The sequence below is a fragment of the Pezoporus wallicus genome, unplaced genomic scaffold, assembly GCF_028554395.1.
Source record: "Pezoporus wallicus isolate ANWC-B61680 ecotype Strahan unplaced genomic scaffold, APGP_CSIRO_Pwel_v1 scaffold_6446, whole genome shotgun sequence".
NCBI classification, from domain to species: Eukaryota; Metazoa; Chordata; class Aves; order Psittaciformes; family Psittacidae; genus Pezoporus; species Pezoporus wallicus.
The window spans coordinates 4,807,833-4,833,126 of NW_026636264.1; the positions used below are offsets into that span (position 1 = coordinate 4,807,833).

At 41.0% G+C, this 25,294-nt stretch overlaps 1 protein-coding gene across 3 annotated transcripts in view; it reads left to right on the forward strand.

The window, feature by feature from the left end:
- Positions 1-25,294, forward strand: part of ALKBH8 (alkB homolog 8, tRNA methyltransferase) — a 62,211-nt gene that overhangs the window by 26,717 nt on the left and 10,200 nt on the right. For all 3 annotated transcript variants that reach the window (XM_057399724.1, XM_057399722.1, XM_057399725.1), the window contains 3 exons: positions 765-835; positions 20,924-21,030; positions 24,469-24,623. In XM_057399724.1, coding sequence (XP_057255707.1) covers positions 765-835; positions 20,924-21,030; positions 24,469-24,623 — 333 coding nt within the window. The remainder of the gene's footprint in view (positions 1-764; positions 836-20,923; positions 21,031-24,468; positions 24,624-25,294) is intronic.

A 25,294-nucleotide genomic window follows, 5' to 3' on the forward strand; every position in this document is an offset into this window, starting at 1 on the left:
CCTCTTCAGCACCTAGTGTTGAGATGCGTGGCACGAGCTGCAGGGAATGGCATTTTCTTTCCAATGAGCAAATCTGAAAGAAAAATGAAAATAAAAAATTGCTGTCATTCTGGCAGTTCTCAGCTATGTGTTTACTCACACACCCAAACTGATGGGGTACCCAGGGGTTAGCTGAGCAATGGGGTGTAAAGTTGTGGGAGCTCCAAAGCAGCGACAGGGTTTAACCCTGGCAGTACCTGTGTTTGCAGTGGTGGTCCTGATTTTGAAGTCGAGAACCTTATGTCAATTATTTGCTTAGTAATAGAAGGAATATTTAGGATGACTTCTCTGTGGAGAGAATGAGGAGGAATAAATGATCATAAATAAACTAGGGCTCAAAATTACCTAACATAGCATAACATAGTGCTAAGTGCTATATTGCCTGCGAGGAGAACATCATGATTTGTAGCTGCTCTCTGCAGCAAGAAGAGCATTTTGAGTCTTTAGAGGGTGAGGCAGGCCTTTGGGTGCCCCAAACTATCGTCTAGATATTTCCACTGATGATACAGGACATTTGCGTTAACTGTGTACATCTGATCTGTAGCATGTACTTCAGTTAGTTGGCTTGATTTCTCTTGGAAGGCAACTCCCTTGTTCATGGTAGTTTTGTTTGTTCAGCCATTTGTTCATCCCAGTCTCCTATATGGACATCCATGAAAGCTAAGCTTGTCAGCAGAGATTGCACTCTATGTCTATTATACTGACTTATTTTTTTCCTTATGCAGGAATTCCTCCTCATATTGATACACATTCCGCTTTTGAGGATGAAATAATCGCTCTCAGTTTAGGAGCTGAGGTAAGCTTAGTGTCTGTATGTGTTTTGATGATGCTTTGCTGAGAATTTTAATTTTTACATTGTTTAATCGTTGTGGTTTAAACCCAGCTGCCACGCAGTCTCGCTTGCTCCACTCCCCCCCTTCCTCCCCCCCTTCCCAGCTCCAGAGGGATGGGGAGGAGAATCGAAAGAATGTAACTCCCATGGGTTGAGATAAGAGCAGTCCAGTAACTAAGGTATAACACAAACCACTACTGCTGATACCACCAATAATAATAATGGAAATAACAAGGGAAGAGAATACAACTGGTCATCACCCACCAACCGATACACAGCCCGACCAAGCAGTGATCAAGCCCTTCCAGGTAACTGCCGCCAGTTTTACATCCTGGGCATGACATGCTGTGGTATGGAATACTTCTTTGGTTAGTTTGGGTCAGGTGTCCTGTCTCTGCTTCCTCCCGGCTTCCCCTCCTCCCTGGCAGAGCATGAGTTTCAGAAAGTCCTTGGTCAGAGTAAACATGACTTAGTAACAACTGAAAACATTGGTGTTATCAGTGCTGTTCCCAGGCTGAAAGTCAAAAACACAGCACTGCACCAGCTACTAAGAAGAAAAAAAAATGACTGCTACCGCTGAACCCAGGACATTAATACAAGTCAGTTTAATTTTTCCATGGTGTCTGTTCACACTCATCCGAATTTAATATAAAGCATGTATGGTAATGTGATATGCTGATTAAATAAGTAACTGCAACGAGGTGTTGTCACTGAAAGATTTGCCAGTGGTATCGGTGATACCCTCTTTTTAACCAGTTCTCCACTGACCTTCTTTAATTTTGTATTTCTCTTGAAGTGCATCACTCCTGTTTATGTTTCTACTTAGATTTTACCTTGTGTCATCCCTTGTTCCCTCTGGTCTGCAAAAGTTTCCTATTGTATATCCAATATACATATTACCTGTAGAAAGTCCAGTCAAAGTCTGAGCCTGCTGAGCTAGTTGTGGTGCAGGCAAAGGTAGGCTTCTATCTCATGAGCTTCTAACAAGCACAGATGATGTAGACAAAGTGTGAGAAAGGAAATGGAAGAACAGTGGACTAGCACAGAGTTTTGCACATGCTAACAGCAGGGCTGAGAACAGTCTATATATTGGTTCTTAGTGCGCTAAGTAGCATCTAATTAGGTGCGACCCATGGTGAGGCTCGCTGTGCCCCTGCAGCACATGAAGGTCCATGGTGGAACAAATATCCACCTGCAGTCAGGGGGATGCCCAAAGGAGGCTGTGACCGTGAGGGAAGCCTGTGCTGGAGCAGGCTCCTGGCAGGACCTGTAACCCTGTGGGGGACCCACGCTGGAGCTGTCTGTTCCTGAAGGACTGTACCCCATGGGAGGGACCCACAGTGCAACAGTTTGTGAAGAAGAAACTGGGAAGGGAAGGATCCACTTTTTTCTGTGGAAGAGACCGCATGCTGGAGCTGGGAAACAGTGTGAGGAGTCCTCCCCTCAGGAAGGAGTAGCAGAAACAATGTGTAATGAACTGGACACAACTCACATTCTGTATCCCCTGTGTTGCTGGTAGGGAGGAGGTGGAGAATTTGGGAGTGAAGTTTTTTCTTCCCAAGAAGAAGGGAGGGGTGGGGGGGGGGGGGGGGAGAGGAGGTGTTTCAGGATTTGGTTTTATTTCTCATTATGCTACTCTGATTTGATTGGCAATAAATCAAACTAATTTCTTCAAGTTAAGCCTGTTTTGCCTGTGATGGTAATTGCTGAGTGACCTCTCCCTGTCCTTATCTCAACCCATGAGCCTTTGGTTGTGTTTTCTCCCCTTTGTCCAGCTGGGGAGGGCAGTAACAGAGCAACACTGTCACTAGCACCTGGTGTCCAGCCAGAGTCAACCCACCACAGCTTCCTGTCTTCCTATCCATTTCTTGGCAGTGTTATGTACACATCTGCAGGGCTTGCTTTCATTGCTGTCTTGGGATTTTGTGATGGGGGTTACAGGTATTGCTGTGTATTCCCATGGAACTGAATAACTAGAAGCTTAACAAGGCTGACAACAAGTTACTGCAGTGGGCAATAAAGGTTTGACTTCTGAATCTTTCAGTAAAAAGCTATGAATTCTGTAAGAGAATGATCTAATCTGCTACTTGTTTTTTTCTGGCAGTGGTGTGTAGATGACAGACGTGTGTGTTCATGGAATTGCACCTGTATTACCAATATCATTCTTCTGCTACAAAACAACTTGATTATTGCTCTTGGTTTGTTTCACTCTTCAGGCAGAGAGAACAACATGGCTGGATATTCTGAGCATTGACAATTTTTGAATATTGAGTCTGGGCTTTGGCATCAGCTTCCTCTTTTTTGCAAGTTGTGTGGTGCATGTGGAGCTCCTGGGATTAGGGGTGAGCCTAAGAAAGAATAGCTTTTTCATTAACTTGTGGCAGTGGCACGTCTGTGTTCGTGGTCACTTGCAAATCAGGTGTCCGTGTTGCCAGTCTTTCAGCCTGACCGTGGACAAAAGCATCTACTCTAGAGTAGGAACATCTGGGATTAATTGTGGTGTACTCAGTGGCAGTAGAGTTCTTGCTACTTTTGTTTTGGAATCTCCTAACCTAGGGGCTACTTCCTCATGCGGCTTCTGTGCTTAACCTTCTCTCAGAGACAGTGTATTGTCCTCTGTTCAACTGCAGTGTTGTCTTTTAACAGTGCCAGCACCTCCATGCTAGGGAGCAGTTTCTCTATGAGAAAGTAATTGATCTTCTGTGGAACTTGCCCATCTTAACTTTATTTTTTCTAATACATGCTGAGCATTCAGAGCAGCACAGCAACAGTAGATGACCCCGACTTACAACTCTTCTATGCTGATCCTCTAAATAGTAAAAAAAGTTACTTTAATTTGTAAAAACTGTTGGTGCTGTGATTTCACATACTCTGCCTCAGTCTGCAGCCCAAAGCTTTCTCAGCCTTTCCATTTCAATTAAAGGGCTGAGTTTGGCCCAGATACTCTAGTACCTCAGTGATAAGGCACTACAGGCAGTGCGTTTCTGGATGATTATATTACAGCACACCCTTGTGATAGTCTCAGAAATGGCCAAAAGCCAAGTGATTTTAATCACTTGAGAAATACAAACCTTTCTTGGAAGTGGAGTGCCTGGAGCATTATGAAACTGTTAAAAATTGGAATGTGTACATTTCAATCAGGAAAATAGCCAGAGTTGGGTAATTTCTGAATATTTTGGGCATAGGCATTGGGCACAGTCTGTTAGATAGCTCCCAAGTTTCAGTGCCTTTTCTGGTGGGCCATTAATACACTTTTCAGCTGCACAGAATTAATTCACAGATGTAGTAAAACAAGCCAGTGGCCCATGAAATACTGTATTAATGGATTTTCTTTCTGGTACATGTACAACTCTTTGATTTCTTTTAATATGTTTTGTGCACTTAGCGCTTCATCTGATTTTTAGAATATAAAACCATTTGCAGTAATATGCAAGTTAGCTGTTTTAGGAGTGAAGCCCTCAGTAAAGCTTACCATGTGCAAAATTTACACACTGGTAATAAATAATTTGAGATGCATATACATCAACAGACTCTGATATCTGTTTCTTCTCTCTGTACTGTGCCTTTTTTTATTTACCTGAATAAATTAGGCTGCAGTGTAGTGGAAAGCACAGATAAACAAAGTTATCCTATCTTTATTCTCCTCAACAGTAAATGCATGCACTGAAATAAGAAGTGCCATAAAGAAATAACCTTGCAACCCAACTGGTTCTGCACCCTATTTGGAACTTGGCTAACTGGACACTTCAGAGGATGAAAAGAAAGCACAATGCCTCATTAAGTTTATTTTTACACTAAGTTATAAAAAGAGCTTTTCTTTCAACTATTTGTATGTTTGTACTACCAGAATCTACAGACTCTGCTAACTAAAATGTTGCTCATCGTTTCTTGTCCTGTCGGTGGGCACTACTAGCAAGAGTCTGGTTCCCTGTTCCCTCCCATTAGGTGTTTATGCACATTGATAAGAGCCATCTTATTTGATGGCTTTTTTTGTTTGGTTGTTTTTTGTTTTTTGGTTTTGTTTTGTTTTTTTTTTCTCCTGCATTAGTACTTTGGTGGCTCATATACATCTTCTTGTTCACCAGGGCCCCCAAGGTCCTGGTAGGCAAAGCTGCTGTTTAGCTGATCAGTCCTCAGCATGCAGTGATGCCTGGGACTTTTCACGTCCATCTGTTGATCATCATGAGGTTCCTGTCCCATTTCTGTATTGCTGAGGGTGTGCTCTGCCCCATCATACAGGTAATTTAATGAAGATGTTAAAAAGCATTAGCCCCTGTATCAACTCCTATGGTACTCCACTGGTGGCATGTCTCCAGCTGCGGTTTGTGCCACTGTCATCTTCAACGATACCTTGCAAGCTAAATAACGTTATTAACAATCAGTCTTTTCCTCAGTGGTGAATGAGTTTATCCAGTAACAAAGCACTTTGTACTACTTTGCCAGAGGAATAAATCTAATTTGTTTCTCCAAACTTGATTTAATTTCAAAAGGAATAGTTATTATTATGTGGCATATGTGTTCATTTTAAATATGAACAAACAAGCTTGAGAAGAAAATAAGTGCCTGATTCTTCACAACACTGCATTTATCTTGCCATCAGAAAACCTACAGCAATCTGAATTCTTACACTTGTATAAAATGAGGTGGAAATGTAGGTGTGAGATTCTGAGATTCTCCTTATTTCAGACACATGGAACAGCTTTGTCAAGAGGCACAGGGAATCCAAGTGTCTCAATTTTATCCTAGTTGATGCAGTGCATTGTTTTTTGAGGTGTTTACGAGACAGATTAAACTTGATTTGAAGGAGAAAAATCTCACTATTACTTTGTACTTCTTCCTAGCTTATAAAACCCCCTAAATGGTTAGAGGGCAAAGCAGTGAGATGTCTTGCTAAGTGATGTCTTATCCCATAATACTTCAGGAAAAGTGAGGGTCTTGGGCTAATCTGTTCTTTGTTTTTTTTGACCCATTTCTTTGGCATCTCCTGGGAAACTGCAAAACAAAGTGAGACATCCAGAGTGTCCTCTGAGCATGTAATGGCATTTTATAAATCTCCACATTTGCCCTTTATAGGCGCTGATACACTGAAAAATATTAAGGAATATCAGTTTCAGTGTTGTGCTATTGAATGACTTTAATTCATAAGTTGTCATAATAGGATAAGAAAGACAATGGGATAAACTTAGTTCAGAGTGATTTTTATTAAGCTTAATGATAAACCCTATGTCCTCCATCCATAAATTTGAATAAAGTACTGCAAAACAGTGAACAGTTTGTTCTGTTGAGAACTTTCTCTGTTTTAGTTAGGTGTTATTTTCAGTGCTTCCATTTGGTGTCTCTAAAGATATATAGTTTTACAGAATTTCATTTTAGGAGCCTGGCCAAGCTTGCAGTTGTCTCCAAAAAGCCTGTGTCAAATTTTCTTTTGCAGCTTTGCAGCAGGAGCTTGATCAATATTGAGATTTCTGCTTTTCACTTTTCCTAATTTGCCATTTTACATGCTGTCATGTAAGCCTTGATTCATTAGTGGTTTAGAAATACAGAGGCAGCATTTCTCTAATGAGCTAAGTAGTGCTATGAGTGTGTCCAACCCATAAAACAATTTTCCCTTTCTGGATATAGACTTTACCCCCACTAAACAGCTAGTGACACACTGCAGTCTCTCCTTATCAGCTCTGCCCAGTTCCACAGCCCCATCGTAGAGGGTAAAGTGCAGTCATATTTTTCTTGAAGAGTGTGTTGTGTTGGCACCATAGTATGATTTATGTTGTTCTGTCCTATTTTCCTAATATCCAGCCCTGATCTGGAAGCTCCAAGCTTGTAATTCTCTCCTCTACAGCTTCTGCTTCTCCTCTTTGAGTGCCTCACTCTGGTTCCTACCCCTGTGCCTTGGCCTGGCAGAAGGCGGGTGTGAACACTGAGAACTGCCGTGATGCTCAGACAAGGCCCCTGACTGAATGTCTGTGAAAGGGAAGCTGCAGGGTTTTGAGTCAGGTTTGTGGCTCAGGGTTAAACAGTGGGGCCATGTGTGGATTATCCTTGACTTCTGCCTAATTTCTGTTCCTCTGAACACATATTCATCATCCCTTAGCCTGCAGATATCAAGTGCCTTTATCTATAAAGGAAAGCTGTTACCCTCAAGCCTTGAAAGCCGAGTAGTGTTAAAATAAAAATCCACCAGACCTTTTGAAACGTGTCTGACTAGTGGTTGTCCTAGAACTGATAGAATGAGGTACGCTGCTATTGCTTGTCTCTCAGGCTGATAATTGACCGTTTTTTCTGGCACTTTTACTTCTTTTCTATTTTCAATCTTGGTTAGCAAACAAAAAGCTGTAGCTGCTATAGCAGCAGCTATTTCTGCAGTAGCTGCTTGAGAGATGTTTAAAAGTCTTTAGAAAGTCTAAATTGTACCCAGCCTTTTACATTAGCACTTCTTTCATGTCTTGTGTTAGCTCTAACAAGATAGGCAGGCACTGGATATAGTTTTGTTAACTTTGTCATTGCACTCTTATTTTGCTTACCTTAGTTGCTGATTCAGTTTAATTTACTTTCTACATTTACGGTGCTTTATTGTTCTTTTAAGGGAGGGCAGAAAGCATCTTATCTGTTTAAGGAATTACTCTGGCAGTGGCTATACCAAACTTTTTTCTGTGTCTATGCTAGAAGCATGATTGTAGTAGATGAAAAAGTAGTAACAACAATCAGTACTTAAAGAGATTGGGTTGGAAGAACCAGTAGAGCCAAACAGAAGACATTAATTTTAATGACTACAACCTAATGCTGAACTCGGAACTTTGTTCAAGTGAGTCTAGTGGGATTCTTGTAGCTCAATAGCGTTCCTTTCAGATATGTAAGATACATTTCCTGAGCTGTACCTTTCTGAAAGTCATGGATTTTGAGTTCTTGAAGAACAGTGATTGGCATGGTTTCTGTATCATTTAGTATGTGTATGCCGAATTTGGTTTGTGCCATTAAAAGTGGTATTTGTTTTTTGAGAACTACTGAAGAGCTTTCCCATGTGAAAGGTATCCTGAGTACCAAAATTTAAATGCATCAGGCTTCATAAATCTGTCCCTCCTGTTTGCATTTACTCTGTATAAATGTCCTGTGTGTTTCTTTCTCTGTCATACCTGTCATTGAGCTTGGATCGATACAAGACCCTGTTGATGTAATTGAGCATTGAATTGTGCCCTCGGAGATAAGCAGCGAAGCCCACAGGTCTTCATGGGGATATTTATAATAGTCTGTTTTTTTGGGGGGGAAAGGTTAATATACTGTTCTGGGCTTTTATTTCTGTGCTGGATGCCTCTTCCCTCTTTGTGTGCAGGATTCTGTTCACATGTCAATGTGTCATATTGGTGTTTCCATGTGATCACTTATTTTAACCTTTGTAAGGATCTTGAGAGCTAGCTTGTCATGTAAATGTTCAGATGGAACCTGTCCTGCAGTACCTATTCACCTCCTTCCACAGTCTTGGTTGCTTATAGGGTAACTCCTAGTTTAGCTGAAGATAACAGCAAGGCACCCACTGGGTGCAACAAATGCAGGTAAACATGTGTTTCTCAAGTGCTGTAGGAATCTGCTAAATAATCTTGATTTGTACTGAAATGCTACAAGAGCATTTGGATAGAACTACCCCAGAAGAATGATACATTATTTCTCTATGAGCTGTGTAGCAGTAACTTACTGAGAAACAAGCCAGCAACAAGGAGATCCTGCCTTCTCCACTACCTTCTCAGATATTTTGGAGGAACAAAATCAAAGCTAAGCTGTGACAGAGCCTCTATCTAATTTTTGTATGTAAATAATATTTTCTTCACACCTTTCGTATTAGTGAGACATTACATTTCACAGGTGCCTCTTTTGTGTGATTTGTACCTGTGGTGAGTCTCTGAAGCCTGGCATTTACTACTGGTGGGTCAACACTGGGCAAATAGCTCTGCAAAGCTTTGTCTCCTGCCCCCATTTTGTTGGATTCATACCAGCCTTTCTTCTTCACAGAAGAAAGAAACTTGTCATCTCCTATACCTTTCCATAAAGCTATTACCCACTATGCAAGGCCTAATAAGTCCTAAACAGGCTGGAATCCTACTTCAGTGCTGAGGAAGGAAGGTCAGCCTCTAGTTTGAGTGCTGAGGATCTCTGATTTGCAGAACATGCAGTGACTTCCTGAGGTATTTCTCCTGGGTCTGCTAGAGTGGGAAGTTGCCTCACTCCTTTCTGCACAGCAGATTTATGTTTCTTGCATGTGGTCCATTATTTTGGCTGTTGAGGTGGAAGGCGGAGCTGCAGCTCCTCGTGCTTTGTACCACTCTTCCCAGTCAGTTGGTTGCTCTTTAGCATTCTGTGTTTTCTTTGAGTTGTTGCTGTTGAGAAAGGAGTGTGGGAAGAATGTTCTCATTGTCTTCTCAACCTCCCTGGGCAGTTGCAGCAGCAGCACATCTGAGGTGAATATGGAAAGAGAGACAAAAGAAATTTCAATTAGGAGGAATTTGAAAGTGAAGTCTACTCAGTATCACATGGAAAAATACATAGGGTTGTTATGAAAAATGTCCTATAGGTCCAGTTAGTTTTCTCACGATCACACAGAAGTCCTGCAGTGAGTGATACATTCTAATGTGTTTAAAGCCTGCAGTAGGGCTTACAATTTTCTGGCTGTGGTCATAGCTGCTAAATAATGAAGGAAAACTCCTGCATAATTCCTTTACCAACTTGATTCTCTTTTAACAAAACTTACTGTCTCCAGCCTATGAGCTGTTTCTGTGGTGTGCTTACCTTGTATGCTGAGGCAGTGTCATTTCATTTCCAGTTCTCAGGCATCTGGCTGTTATGGCTTTACTGTGACACGCAAATACAGATACTGAATTTTTCAGTGGAAGCAAATGTATTCTCTGAAAAGGATCTTGCTATTGCTGGAGATTTCTAATTGGTTTTCATGTGGTAGGAAATACATGGATAAATAAAAATCTTAGAAAACGTTAGATCATAATGTACAGTATTGCTGTTTTTAAATGAAAACCTTTTTTTTCTCTTGTTCCATTTCACTTGCCCCATGTACCCTCTCACTATGGGTAATTAATTAAAATTAACAGTTTAAAGATGAAGTTGCTATTTATTCGTGTGTAAAACATAATCATTATAATAATAGAAAACTAACAGCATTTAAATTTTCATCTCAGTTAATTTTTCTTTTTTCTTTTTTCAGTAGAAAGCTCTGCATTATTGAGTAGTTACTAATTTTCTTTACTAATTTTTAAAAGAATTTTTGATTTCCACAACATGTTTATCAGTGGAAGTTATTTTTATTCCCCGTGTTATTTTTAGAAGATCAGTATTTGATGCATGAATCCTGGCGTTAACAGAAGCAGGCTGAACTCTGGGGCATTAAAAACTTGTTATCTTTAGCTGTTGCATTTCAGCTGAACTTCAGTTCTGGAATTCAATAAAGAAATCTGATTTCATTAGCTGGTGATGTCATCTCTGTTGTCTTAGGAGCCTATTTTAAGACTGTGGCAAATTTCATGTAGAAATGACAAGTCGTCATTCAATAATTATAATCACAAGTAATCTGTAAGCAAAGGAACAAGCTTAACTTGTTAAGCTCCTCCTGTCGTGTATTTTCTCTTAGCTTTCATCTGGATTTTATAATACCAATAAGTGTAGCAAATGGGGTTTGAAATCTGTCTGCATTTGTATTATCTTTACAAATCTGAACATTTTGCATACGGCAGTGTTTTATTTTTCTTTCCAGGTGTGTTGAGTTTTTCAAGGGGGGTTTCTCCACAGAGTTCTTGTTTCAGAAGAGTTGACTCTGGAAATTTTTATTGGGGAACTGGCAATTTAGAGCAGTTAAAAGCATGCTGGAGCCAGAGCTGTCAAATCTGCAATGCTGATGCACTTGACAGAAAGATTATGATTCCAGGCAGGGGAAGAGGTATGCTCTCAGTGGAGAAGAAAGTAGGCAAGCAGCCTCTTGGTGTACTGCAGGGGCAATGCATGTGAAGCTCCAGTCTGCTGGGCAACAGAAGAATGGTTGGAAGGAACCAAGGGTAATGGTGCAGCTGAAAGCAGTGGAAATTAGACACTTCAGAGTTCCTTGTGAGTTCCTCCTCTGTTGCTGTGTGCATCTCTCTGCAGTTCATGCAAGCCATTGTAAATTTAGGGCCACATGCCAAGGCCCTGGTGGAGCCCTTTTGTATAACTTTTGGCTGCCTTATGTGAAGACACTCATTGCGCTAATGGAGCAGATGGAGGGAATGAGGGAATAAAGAGATGGTATTGCCTGTGATGAAAATCAGCAGTGTTGGAATACTGCCTAGCCAAACTTCAGAATGCGGTTTTCCTTTTTTGATTTTATTTTTCTTTATCTGCTTTAAAATAATACCTAGATGTCAGATACGTGGTACTTCTGTGGGGTGAAACATGGCAGTTGTGGGAATTGATAAAAGTTTTCTTCAAATGATTTTAAAGAAGTCTTTCTGTGTCATGCTCTTTTGAGTTGTACTTTATGACCCTAGGAGACATCATTAGCCAAGAAGATAACTTTTGTTCATTCTTTGTTTCTCAATTGTGGTTTCTTTTTTTCCCTTCCTTTTTAATTTTTGAGAGAGTTATATGCTTTTGTCTGTTAAGGAATGATTTTTCTTTACGTATTTATGCTGTTTCTGCAAACTTGTGCCCAGATCTTTGTTCCTCAGCAGATTTCCTTTTTACAGTGAAAATGTAGAGGATTAAGAAACAGGCCATATGGTAGTTTCTATAGCAATAGATTAAAACCCGTGTTTTGTCAACTCTTGTGAGTTATGATGCAAGAATTAGTCTGGGAAGGCACAGTTTGCGTATCTTGTATTCTGGCAGTTCTCTGTCATAGCAATGGTTTCTGAGACAGTTGTTAGATGGAGTTGTGAGAAGGGCTTGTTGACCTTTTGTTTCAAACTCAGGCTGAGTAAACATGTAATTTCATTCTTTTGAATTACAGATATTCAACACTGGATTGTTTACATACTACTTTCTCAGTATGTTTAGGGCAAGATTATAGTGAAAATAGTGCAGGAAGAAGTTTTCATTAAGGCAGGACTGTTTCAAACAGAGTTGCAGCATCTGCTGAATCCATACTTGGGTGCCTTATTTCATAAATTACTGTCAGTGGTACTCTTCCAGGATTAAGACACTGAAATTTTAGTGTTTACAAGTAGGTGTCTACATATGCACTGCATGCCTGAGCCCCTCTGTAATGAACGGGGATTGAGTCAGTGCGGCCAAAGGGGTGTTTCAGCTAGTGCTAAACTAGACTCTAGTGTCTGGTTTCACAGGTTTCAGTTCTCTAACAGGATTTTAAAAATATATGCCCAAATGTGGATGTCTTAATCTTGAACTGAATTGACTATTCCCACCCTATGACTTATAGTTGGCTTGGATTCCTGTACTACAGCATTACAAGCAGAAAGCTGAGTCCTCCAGAGGAAAGTCTGATGAACAACCCTAATGCTTGTAAAGAGCGAGAGAAGACTGTTTTCCATTGTACAGGATAATGAGCATGCAGCATGTTTTACCCTTGCCTTGAAATACCCTCAACCTGTAAGGACTTGGGCTGTCATTCAACAGCTGCTGGGTCTGTGCCACCCAGAATCTTAAATGTTTCAGGTTCTCTTATGTTTCTTGTCTTCCTTTAAATGCCTGTCTCGTTGCCATATGTGTTTTATTCCATGTTTGTCAGTATTACTCAGCCAAGGCCTAGTTTGTCCTGTAACAGTTATTGTTTACGTTATGGAGGCCCTATTCAGTCCCTTACACTGTTTCTGTTATAGAAAAGTTGTAATTAAAGGTTATAACGGTTGATGACAGGATAAATAATGTTGAGGTAGGGTGTCATGGAAATATAATTATGGCTGAAGAGAATCCTGCTACATGTACTTGCAACCTTGGTAACATGAAAATGGCTGATTATGGTGTGTGTTTCCACAGATATTTGTAAATGATCAGTGATTAAAAAAGGTGATATGCTCTTTTTGAACCCCAGAGTATTTATTGACAATAACTTGAGAACTTGCAAGTTTTTAATGTGCGAAAGAATTGCAGATATGCCACAGCACTAGACACCCAGATGTGCATACCAGAATCCTGTAAATGTCATCATGCTTACATAGAAAGTTGCACAACAGCTGTGTTTCTGTTGTAAGGGCTTGTTCAGTGGTTTCTTGGTAGACATTTGACACAGCATTAATTGTGTAAATAAGGATTATTTGCTTTCAAGACATAGAGTAATACAGTAAGTCCAAGTCCTAGGAGATGTATTTGAGGATGCAGAACTGCTTTCTTGTGACATCTGAGCATTATATGTTGAACAGATTAAGCCGTCTGGAGGCCGTTAAGATCAGGGTGTCTGAGCCTTCTTATGCTCTTCTACTGAACTGTACTCCATTAGACAGTAAGTGATACAAAATTTTGGCAATTTCCTTTTCTTTAGAGAGGAGAATGAGGTCTTTTGTACATTTGAGGTGTGTTGTGGCCCGGTGTGGGTGGATGCAATTGCCTTTATGTCAGTGTGGTAGTACCCATGGATGTAAGGGAAGACATGACTTGAAGAGTGGAAAGTACTGCAGAGGAGGCTAAGTTAATAAAATAAATGAAATAAAGACTAACAGCATTAGCCTTTCACTTTCTGTGTCCTAGAGGAGTTTGAGCTAAGAGCTAGGGAGGTAGTTTATTAAAGGATGAAAGTGGGATGTTAGTGAAATTGAATAAACTGGATGTTGTTGAGAACTACACTGAGTCTTTGGATTCACAAAAGGAGATCAAGGTCATATGCTGGGGTTGGATAGCATTTTATGGAAAGGAGAAATTTATACCTGTTTTGGCAGAGAGAGGGAAGCAGTGGTAATGCAACTATTGCCTTTCACTGTAGGAATTGGAAGTCATCTGTATAGGAATCTAATATTCAGCACTGAGTTTTAACACAGGTAATGATCTGGGAAGGTGCAAAGGCCTCAGGTAATGGCCTGACATACAAAAGAAATTCATTACTTTTTGAGTTAGTAAGATCTGCCATATTTGATGGGTAGTCTTTAATGAATTGGGTTTGTTGTGTACTTTTAGTCTGCTGTTCAATCAGCAAGATTAAACAGTAACCTTGGATTTACAAAGAGGCTTTTAAATCAAAGAGTCAGCTTGAGAAGATGTATGAGTGAAGCATAAAAATTTGTAGCAGCATGGAGAGACCTTGGAATAGAAACAGCAGCAGTCAGAAGTTGGTATGATGCTGCCAGAGGTACCACCAGCATCCCAACCTCTGCCAAGGCTGGGCAGAGCAGCCACCACACTGGACACCATAAGGAGCCAGCATCCAAGGGGTGAGGTAACTAATAACTTCTAATACCTTGGTGAACCTCAAGAATTGCACCCCAGGGTACAGGAGAGTGGTGTATATTCCATCTAGCTGGCATGCAGAGGACTGGAAGCTCCTTCATCCAATAGGAGTTAGCTTGGAAACTGCAGTAGTTTTCCTCTTTTTGTTCAGTACCTGAATCTTGTAAGCAGCATACAGACAAGAGAATTTGTATCATGAAGTCCGTGGCATATATAATAGCTAGGAGAGATACTGGTATGCTGTTCAGTGGATACACTCTCCTCTCTGGGGTCATCAAGAAAATCTAACAAGGTGAGGCCTCAGAGAGAAAAGTGAAATGCTCTCTGTATGTTGTAATGTTTTTTACGCATTCTTATGCTAGACTTCAGTTAAAAGGAAGAAGTATAGATACTTCAAATGACACAGAAGATTTAGGAAGATAGTAATGCATTGCATGGATGGAAAATTTAGTATAACTTTTGAAGAAAGAAAACCTAGGAGTATATTAAACATCTCACAAGCATCACCATAGAGCCTACATAGATAAGCAGGCTTAGCAGGGCGTGGTATGTTTCTAATTCTGATATGGGGGAGGCTTGTGCATGCATTGAGAGTTGAGGTAGGCAGCACTGAAATATTTCATCATCAAGATTGTTAACTTTGCACTTGTCTTCTGAAGTATGGCTAAAGACCATGATATAGGATGTAAATATCAGCTAAGTTACGTAAGATAAATTTCCTTATTACATGGGTTATTTAGAAAAGACATTTCCATTCTCCTTTCCTGTAAAATTCAGCATTTTCTGAATTCTAAATGTTGGGATTTAGCATGGGGTTTTGTAGTGTCCTGTGTAAGCCAGCAGGCTCTTGTCTCCATGTAGAGCCCCACTGTGTTGGTCAAGCTCCATGTGTGGGCTGTAAACCTCTCAGCTATCTTTGAAGTAGACATTCTTTTTCATCTGTTTTACATGTGGGAAACTGCTGTGTAGGCTGATTATGTCTTTGCTCTCTGAAAATACAGTAAATAATGTCAGGAATACTTAATAAGCATTCCACATTGTTCTTTTTTTTTTTTTTCTTAGCGTTAGAGTATGTTTCGTCCAAGTTGGTCTATTAACAGCAAGCGAAAATTGCATCAGAGACAAAGTCTGATGAAACAATGCTGTCATTGCACGCTGTGGCAGCAAAATCGTTATTGACACTGTCCTGCCAGCCCCACTGCATTACTGCCATTTTGTCTTTGGATCGTTGCTTATTTGATAGACGAGTTCTTCATCTCCATCCTCCTGCTCTTTCATGAAGTGTAGTGCCATTGCACTGAAAGGTGATGCAGACTTATCATTTCCTGAGGGAAAGCATACTTTCTTTCCTTTTCCTTTTAAACTGGATTCTTCCCTAGCTTTTGTGCTTCGCTGTATTTTATGCCAGTGTTCGGCATGTGGGTGTCCCTTTGCTTTGATGTTTAGCCATCCTTGAAAGCTGTTTACTGCTTCATGTGCTCCCTTGTCATGAACACTCTCTCTTAAATAACCTGGCATCATGACAAGTAATTTAAAACCACAAGTAGGTATTAGCTGTTTGTTTCTTTTATGGGTTTTTTTGGTATGTTTAGAGACACTCTTTTTCCACAGTACTGAGAAAGAAGGTAAAAGTTGTATAAGATAAAAGCATCCTCTATTTTTGTTTTTTGAATGCAATCCCTGGTGATGTGCCATGGGCTAGCTGGAGATTTGATCTTTATTGACTCTGCTATCTGAGAGGAAAAAGAAAATGGGTAAAACTGAAAATAGTAATTGGAAATATCTCCTATGGAGCAAAACTGTCATGAAGAGATTGATTCAGCAGTGGCAGAGTTGCTTTATTGATTGTGAGTCCTTAGTAAATTAAAAAGAGGACCAAATACGTTAAACTTTTTTTGTGTGTGTGTGACAATGACAATTTAGAATGTTCTGCCTCAAGCTGTGCCATGGGAGGATTAGACTGGATATTAGGAAAAATTTCTTCACAGAGGGTGCTCAGGAGTTGGAGCAGGCTGCCCAGGGCAGTGATGGAATCACTGTCCATAGAAGTGTTCACAAACTGCGTAGACGAGGCCTTTAGTGACATTGTTTAGTGGTGGACTTGGCAGTCCTGGAATAATGGTTGAACTTGATGATCTTAAAGGTCTTTTCCAACCTGGTTGATTCTTCTATGATTCTGTGATAAACACACATACAGGAGTGTGGGAACATTATCTGCTTCATTCAGTAATAGGCTTGTCAGAGATACGAACCGAGTTCTTCCAAACCCCTTCTGAGTTAAATGTTCTTTACTGTAAGCAAAGCATAGGAGAAGTACTCTTGCTTGGGGTTTTTTTAATCATTCAAGTGCACTTGATTTAGTCATTCAAGTTCCTAGGAAAAGGAACGAAGCACAGGAATTGCACTAATTGTCTTCAGATGTTCACAGTGGGTTTCTAAAATTTGATTCTCTGTCTGAATTGCAATATCAAATTTATTGCTAATACAAAAACTGTGAAATTTAGAATGATAGAATAGTTAGGGTTGGAAACGACCTTAAGATCATCTTATTCCAACCCCCTTGTCATGGCAGGGACACCTCACACTAAACCATGTCACCCAAGGCTCTGTCCAACCTGGCCTTGAACACTGGCAGGGATGGAGCATTCACATCCCATTCCAGTGCCTCACCACCCTTACAGTAAAGAACTTTTTCCTCATATCCAATCTAAACTTCCCCTGTTTAAGTTTTAACCCATTACCCCTTGTCCTGTCACTTCAGATCCTAATGAAGAGTCCCTCGCCAGCACTCTTATAGACCCCTTTCAGATACTGGAAGGCTGCTATGAGGTCTCCATGCAACCTTCTCTTCTCCAGGCTGAACAGCCCCAACTTCCTCAGCCTGTCTTCCTACGGGAGGTGCTCCAGTCCCCTGATCATCCTTGTGGCCCTCCTCTGGACTTGTTCCAACAGTTCCATGTCCTTTTTATGTTGAGGACACCAGAACTGCACACAATACTCCAAATGAGGTCTCACAAGAGCAGAGGAAAGGGACAGGATCACCTCCTTTGACCTGCTGGTCACGCTCCTTTTGATGCAGCCCAGGATACGGTTGGCTTTCTGGGCTGTGAGTGCACATCGAAGCTGGCTCATGTTCATTTTCTCATCAACCAACACCCCCAAGTCCTTCTCGGCAGGGCTGCTCTGAATCTCTTCTCTGCCCAACCTGTAGCTGTGCCTGGGATTGCTCTGACCCAGGTGTAGGACCTTGCACGTGGCATGGTTAAACTTCATAAGGTTGGCATCAGCCCACCTCACAAGCATGTCAAGGTCCCTCTGGATGGCATTCCTTCCCCCCAGCGTATCAACTGAACTACACAGCTTGGTGTCATCGGCAAACTTGCTGAGGGCGCACTCAATCCCACTGTCCATGTCAGCGACAAAGATGTTGAACAAGACCGGTCCCAACACTGATCACTGAGGAGCACCACGCATTACTGGTCTCTGATGTGCGGATAGACTCTGCAACTCGTTAAAGTTGTAAAGTAGGTATGCTTTATTCAGCACTGAGGCGCATGGGGAATAGCTCCTCCAAAGGCTTGTGCACCTCAGCGTTGTTTCTCCTTTACATTTATCCTCTAAAGTTATGCATATGCATGAGGTTGCACAACACGCCTATACATATTCATGTCCTATTCCTGCTTTGCATTATAATGAGCTAAGTCCTTTGTGCCTGTGCAGTGCCTCCTAGTGGTCATGAGTGAAGTTCTCAAGATGAAGTAAATGAGTCGTCCTCGAGCCTGAACTTTTCACCTCTGGTTATTACACATGCTCCCTGGAGGCTTGGTCTTTGTCCAAAGTGCAGAGCCAATTTCAGCTGGCCTAGGCATCCAAAAGACTGGAAACAAGTCACGGTCCCCACTTCTTAACAATAGCTATGTCTTTATATCTAGTTCTAGCATACACGAAGGCGTTCAAAGGATGGGAATCAAGACATGGTCCCTACTTCTTGACAATAGCTATGTCCTTATGTCTTGTCCTAGCATAATCATGAGTGAGCAATGATATTATTAAGCAAGTGTCCTGATCCGTTGTACGTTGCATGATAAGCATGAGCAAGCAGTAACATTGTTAAGTAAGCGGTTTGACCTATCCCCTTGTACATTGCAAATACCATGTACATAAGCATGAGCAAGCAGTAACACTGTAAAACAAGTGGCTCAACCCTAACCCCCCTGTACATTTGTTAACCTTTTGCATCAGTCTCCAGCCGGACATTGAGCCATTGACCACAGCTCTTTGCGTGCGGCCATCCAGCCAGTTCTTTATCCACTGAGTGGTCAGCCTATCAAATTGATGTCTCTGCAATTTAGAGACAAGGATGTCATGTTGGACAGTGTTGAATCCTTTCGATTTTTGACTGGTCTAATAACTGCTCATTACTTAATGTCATTGCCCATCTGCAAGTACATGAATCCTTTATTTATATTTTCCTCCCAAAAACATCAGTATTTGTCATAAGGATGAAGTTCATTTCGAGGGGGAGCAGCCACAATGTTTCCCACTGCTTCATGTAGCGTCCCCAGCCTGGCGTGCAGAAATGAAAGGGAGCAAGGTCCTCATGTGGGCACTGTGGGAAGGTGGGGACTGGAAGTGTAGGGAACCTCACAGAAGTCTCCTCATTGACTCTTTGAGAAAGTGCGGTTCCTGAGCAACATCTGCAAGAACAGAGCTTTGTAGCTACTACTGACCCAGAAAGAGGGACAGTAGGGTGACTGAGCTTCCAGGAAGGAATTGTTCAGTCTCATGTTCAGGTTATTCTGAAGAACCCAGTCTATATTGTCCCCTCACACTTGTCCCCTCACACTTGTCCCCCAACAGCAGTGAGCCGGGAAGGCAAAAGACAGGCTGAGATATCATCTCACCCATTTCATCCAACCTCTTCACTCCCCGCTTCTTTCCTTTTCATGCTTTTTCTTTCATTATGTTCTGGTGTTGATTGGTTACCTTCTAGTTTCTTTGCGTTGCCAGATAGCTACATCTTTTTACAGAGGCTTGCACTTAGTCGTGCCTTATGGGACAGCCTCTTCATCAGATCTGTGGAGCCACTGTATTTTCTCCTCCTTCACCCCATGCTTCTTGGAGAATACCTTGAAGAAATTATGAAGTGCAAGGGGAAGAGTATATTAGCAAGTGGCTGCCATTCATCTATTTATGTAACTATTGAAGTGTTTCATAATCATTAATCAGAGCTTATAGGTAGGCTTTATTCCTGTTTTCCCATCTCTCTTCCCCTTTCAGCCCCACTGTTTATCACCCTCGTCATTTCTTGCCTTAAATTTAGATAGCTCAACAGGAGAAGCTGTGTCACTCTGTGTGGGTGGTATTACAGGCGTAAATAGGGTTTGGTTTTTGTTGTTTTTTTTTCCCTAAAAATGTAAATGCCATTGTAGTTTGCTTCGGTGTGTACAGCATTAAATAGTGAATGTTGGAAGTGGTAATTTTTAGTGTTTAAAAGTCTTGCTTATTCAGTCTCTGTCTTGCTGGGTTTTTGTGCTGAATCATTACACCAATGCTTTGTCTTTGTTAAAAGCATCTGTATGCAGGAGCAGAGCTGCTTAATTTATTTCAGTCTGGCATAGTATAGTAAGTCTGTTTTTAAATTGTAAACTTAGTAGGTTACAAGTCAGGTGGCAGCACTTTCATGGTGTTGATTCTCCAGTGTAGCTGGAACTGCTGACTTGAATAGGTTTTGACTAGTTTTCTTTTATGGTAAGTCTTCTGTAACTTGCTTGGTGTGTTTATTATTTTCCACAGCAAGAGTTTCTCTCATTTGGGAAATGTGAAAGGATAACATTCCTAGCCCAAGCAGAAGCAAAATGTAGCACTGCCATCTGGGCTGTGAAATTGGAATAAAGCTGAAAGTGTTACCTTGGTATATTGCCATCACTAGAAGCTGGGTGGCAAATAATAAAAGGATGGTCTGGTAGTTGGCATCTTAGGATCTTGGGAGACTGCATGTGCTTGCTGTGCTGTAAACCTCCAAGAATGTAGGCAGGTTGGAAATTACTTCTCACACCCATTCCTGGTAATCTGAATGTTAAGCATCCACACTGGGTTAGTTGTCTGAGCTCAATCTGCTGTGAATGGATAGGCATTTCCAGAGGGCATAAGGGTCACTCCACTTCATTTAGCTCTACATTTTAGACTAGGATGAGTCACTGGGGAGATGCTTGTCTCTCTGCATAGACTTAACAAAAAGCAGCTGACTGCCTTAGCCCAGGTACCTACCTTTCAGGTGTCTGAGTTACAGCAAATGAACCCTTTTTTCCTTTGATGCAGTTGCCTTTAGCTGAGGGGTAGTAATCCTTTCCTCCCTCACAGGTATATGGTACACACAGAGGTTAAACGATGCTACTGTGTACTCACAAGGAAACTTATTACTGTAAAAAAAAAATTGAGAATTTTAATTACCTGTAGACATGTATTTGTGACTGTCTCAGATTTTTTAACACAGTGCTGAAAAGGAGAGATCTTATGCATAGAAACCTAGAGATTTTTGCATCCTTAGGAAATATGTATCTGTTTCACAGCAATATTCTGATGAACATGTTAAAGAGACAAAGCTAGGATTTGTGAATGCCTGGCATGTATATGAAGCTCTGTAGGTCATGCTTGTTCATGGTGGCTGGTTTTGTTTCTTTTTAGATTGTGATGGATTTCAAACACCCTGATGGCCATACAGTGGCAATTATGCTTCCCCGATGCAGCTTATTGGTGATGGCTGGAGAATCCAGATACCTGTGGACACATGGGTATGTGTAAGAGTCCTTGCATTGCTGATAGTAGAATAGTACATGTCCTTTGCTTTGTTAATGACACTGGTTTTTAAATTGCTCTGAAAGAAATCAAGTAAAATTTTATAATAAATGTACAAATTCATTCCTCTGCTCAGGTTAAACTGAGAAAATTGTGGATTTTAGGAAGTTAATTGTCAGTCCCTGAGATGCAGTTTTCTGCTGCTGTCACAAGTAAAGTTTTGCTCAGAAATTGCTCTCACATCTGCATTGTGAAAGTACTCAATGAGTCTGAGCTGGCAAAGAATTGATTGCAGTGCAATTAACTTTACCATTTCCTTTCTTTCTTTTCAGCCCACAGCTTTTGCTGTTGGATCAGGTATGCCAAAGGCTTTAGAGAAAGGCTGCTTTAGGGACGCTTTTAATTACTGATAAGGCTGTATTGTACTGAGCATGTTTGGGTTTTTTAAAATATGTCTTGAGGCTTTGCTTATTGTAGAGTTTAAATACATGCTTTTTAAATCATGCAGCACTGGGAGCTACCTACAGTAGGAGTGCTGACATTGGCAAAAAGGCTAAAACCTTGGCAAGCTCTGTGAGTGACAGCAGTGTACTTCAGGAGAGTATAGAAACCATCATGTTGGACACAAATGCCCATGGTAAATGTTTCTTCCTTTGTTTGACCCAAGCTGTCACTGAATGCAGCAGTCAATTGGAGACACTAATTACATTCTGTGTAAATGAAACACCAAATCCTTTTATTGGCAGAAGATTTTCTGCCTTTTAATTTTGCTGGTTAATTTGTATTGTGAAGAAGGGTGAATATGAAGGCTTATACCACCTGTATATTCCCTCATTAAATGAAATACCTGTAAAAAGCAAGTGGTCCTTGTGATGTGCGTTGTTATAGATGCACAAGGCAGTGAAGTCCTTTGTTTTTTGGTATACAAGACTGAACACTGATATCAGTGTTATAAGCTACTTATTTTGTCCTGTCAAATACTTTCAGTTGCCTTTTGGAAAGGTCATTTGCAACTCTGAGAACTTGGTGCAGTTTCCACCTCATTGCTGTTGCCAGGGAAGCTGGGGGCCAGTCCCCAGCCCTGGGCATCAGGCAGCTCTCTGGGGCCAGGCTGGGATGTCAGCCTGGAGGTGAGTGAGGCAGTGGCTGCGCACAGACAGAGCTGTGGTTGGGGGTGGCCCAGCAAGACAGCCTCTGTTTAAAAGCAGCTCAAGGGAAAGGAGGGGTGGCCGTTGCTTAAGGCCCCTGGCTGTCCTCACAAGAGCTTTCTCCAAGGCCACCAGGTCCGCTATTCCTAAGCTGGCCCTGGACAGCCAAACTTCCAGGAGAAGGAAAGATTCATGCAGAGCACTTGCAATACTTGCCAGCAGTTTTTCAAGTTGTGGTAGTATAACCTGCCTTCTAACAAATGGAATGAGATCATTACTTGTGCCATCAAGTGGTAGTTGTCTTTTGAGAACCAGTGACATAAACTAGAGTTAAAATGATGATCCCAGATCTTTCTACTCGTGTAAGTTCCTGTCCCAGTGCTAATCAACCTTTCCTAAAAGTAGCTTTTCTGTATGTTTTTAAAAGCAATAGTGTGTCAATATACTCAGCTGAAGTAAGCTTTCCATCATGCCGTGAGGCATCCTATTGTAATCCACAAGATTAATCATCCAGCGAGTACAATGAATTCACTTGCACACATAATGTCAGGATGTATTTAAGATCACTTGTGATGCCTTTTATCTGCTCCTCAGGAGTCCAGTTGGAGAACAAAAGATTCAGTTTTGGAATTATTCTGGAGAATAGGGAACCTGCAAACTCAGTATTTGAAGTTCTGTAGAGGGAGTTTTGGGCATCCTCAGCTGATTATTTCATCATAGCTTCATTATCTGCCATGAACAAGGCAATTCTTTATTAGATCCCATCCTTTCCATGGCTGACTTTGGGAGATTTCCATTCTTGGGGCTGCTCCATGTCTCCCTTTTGCACCATCTAGATGGAGCATCAATATGCTGCTCCCTGATTTCCAGACAGAAAAGACCTGCACACTTTCTCCCTGTGGCTGGGCTAGAGATCAGTTTCCCTGCAGTAGGAAAGACGGCTTACAGCAGAGTACAGGCATGCTGATCAGGCTGCAGGCTGCCTTTCAGCATTTGGATCTTTCTTTTTGGTTAAGTACAGCCACTGGGGAGCAGCTTCATGTGACCTGCAGAAAGGTTCCAGGAGAAATAAGAGAAATAAGTGCTCTGCTTTATTAAAAGATATAAAGACACTTTCACCATGCCCCAACTTCCCTTTTGGCTCAACCTATAAGGGTTAAACTTGGCTAACCAATGTGGAAGTCAGTTTTATAGTGAGAGCTTGTCCTGTTGGGGGTCAGGTACTTTGTACCACTGAGAGGCCGGTTCCTTTGAGATGTTTTTTCTTGAGGAAACTTCAGCATTAGTCTCCTTGATGACTTAAGTTCAAGAAGTGCTTCAGTGTGACAGTAACAGCTTTGAGGTGCTGTTTCCCTGATGAGTTTTCATTTTGTTCCGACAGTATCTACTTTTTCCCATGTGCAAGTGATGAGAAGCTACATGTGGGTGCAGCTGTTTCTCTTCTCTCATGTTCTGTTTCACACTGTACTTTGTCTTTTCCGTTTTCTCAATTTTGAGATTCATTTGTAGAGCTATTAAAAATTCCTGGGTTTGGTACTTTTATGTAAAATTTTTAATAAAATTATTTGAAACTTTTGTCACCCCAGGAAAGTTCCAAATCACTTTTGTCCCGTGAATTTTGGCCCGCAAACTGCTTTTCTGTTCCATTAAGATCCATGCCACATCCCAAAGTAGCTTAAGCACCTCTGTTCCCAGTTTGCTTGATAGATTTTGGTCAAGAAATCACTACAGCAGAGTTTGTCTCTTTAGGCATTTCAGCAAATCTCCCAGAGTGCTGCATTCTTTGCATATTCTGTTGTCAGTAAATGGAAAAGGCATTCTGTTGCAAAGCAGAATTCACTGGAGAGGCCTATTTGCAACAAGGAACCTCAGTCTGCTAATGTAGAGCTCGGTCAGTTCTATGCTTCTATACCCACAGCCACCGTTTCTAGTAGTGTGTTTTATCTTTAGCAAGTACATATTTTTGTAGAAAACAAATATTAAAAAAAATAAGTTCTAGGAAAATAAACAGTCAAACTTTTATGGAAGGAAAGGAAGGGAGGGAGGGAAATGTAATTACTTGCAATCAAATAACACTTTAATTAACATCATTAGTTTCTGTCAGCTCCTCTTTTTTTTCATCTGAAATTGAAGAAGTTGAAAATTGAAAATCAGCCATACATTAAATAGTGTTATAATCACACATGTCACAGTGTGTAAGAATTGCTGCCTTATAATGATGGATTGGATTTTTTTTTTCCGGATGCAAATTGAATTATTCTTTTATTTTGTGTTACTTTGTTTTAGGATTACACCCCGAAAATATGATGTCATTCAAGCATCTGAGCTTGGGCAGAAAATTGGAACAATCACTGCTGATGCTGCAGATTTAACGCTGAATCGAAGGGAAACAAGGACATCATTTACATTCAGGAAAGTGAGGAGAAGCCCTTGCAATTGCAGTAAGTGTCTTGAGGTGATCTTCAAGTCAAAATTGTTATTTATTGCCAATATGTAAGCATTTTATTAGCCAACCGGTTTATCCCTTTGGGTAGCTTTGGCAGTCATGGTAGCCATTCCTGAATGGCTCGAGGTTAGGCATACTATATCATTGGAGTTGTTTGCATCTGTGTGATTGCTCTATACAGGAAGGCATTTGGCTTGCTCCAGAGCTGGGCAAGTAACCTGGTATCTTGCATTTCTGTGGGGACCTCAAGTTCTGCAATAATGCAACAGAATAGAAATAGCTACTATTCTTCATGTTCCAGTCAGTTTCAGTTGGTTTTATGTGAAGAGGACTTCAATTTTGGGAAATTAAGTACATTAAAGAAGGAGAAGCAGTCAGATCTGCAGTGATAGAGCCATGTAAGTGCTTTAGGGCAGGACAGAATGTAGGAGATAGGTCTCTCAATGATTACATGGAATTGAAGTCCATTTGTGCCCTCAGAAGAGAATTTCAGAGGCTGAATTGCAGCAATGTCATGATCTTTGTTATTACAGGCACCATACATAAACCTTGTTAATGTAGCGGGATGATTGATCACTGCAAATAGCCTGTGGTATATGTGGGCAGGCTGCTTGTTCTAAAGGAATCAAACACTTCTGCAGTTCAACCTGCATTTAAATTTTTAAA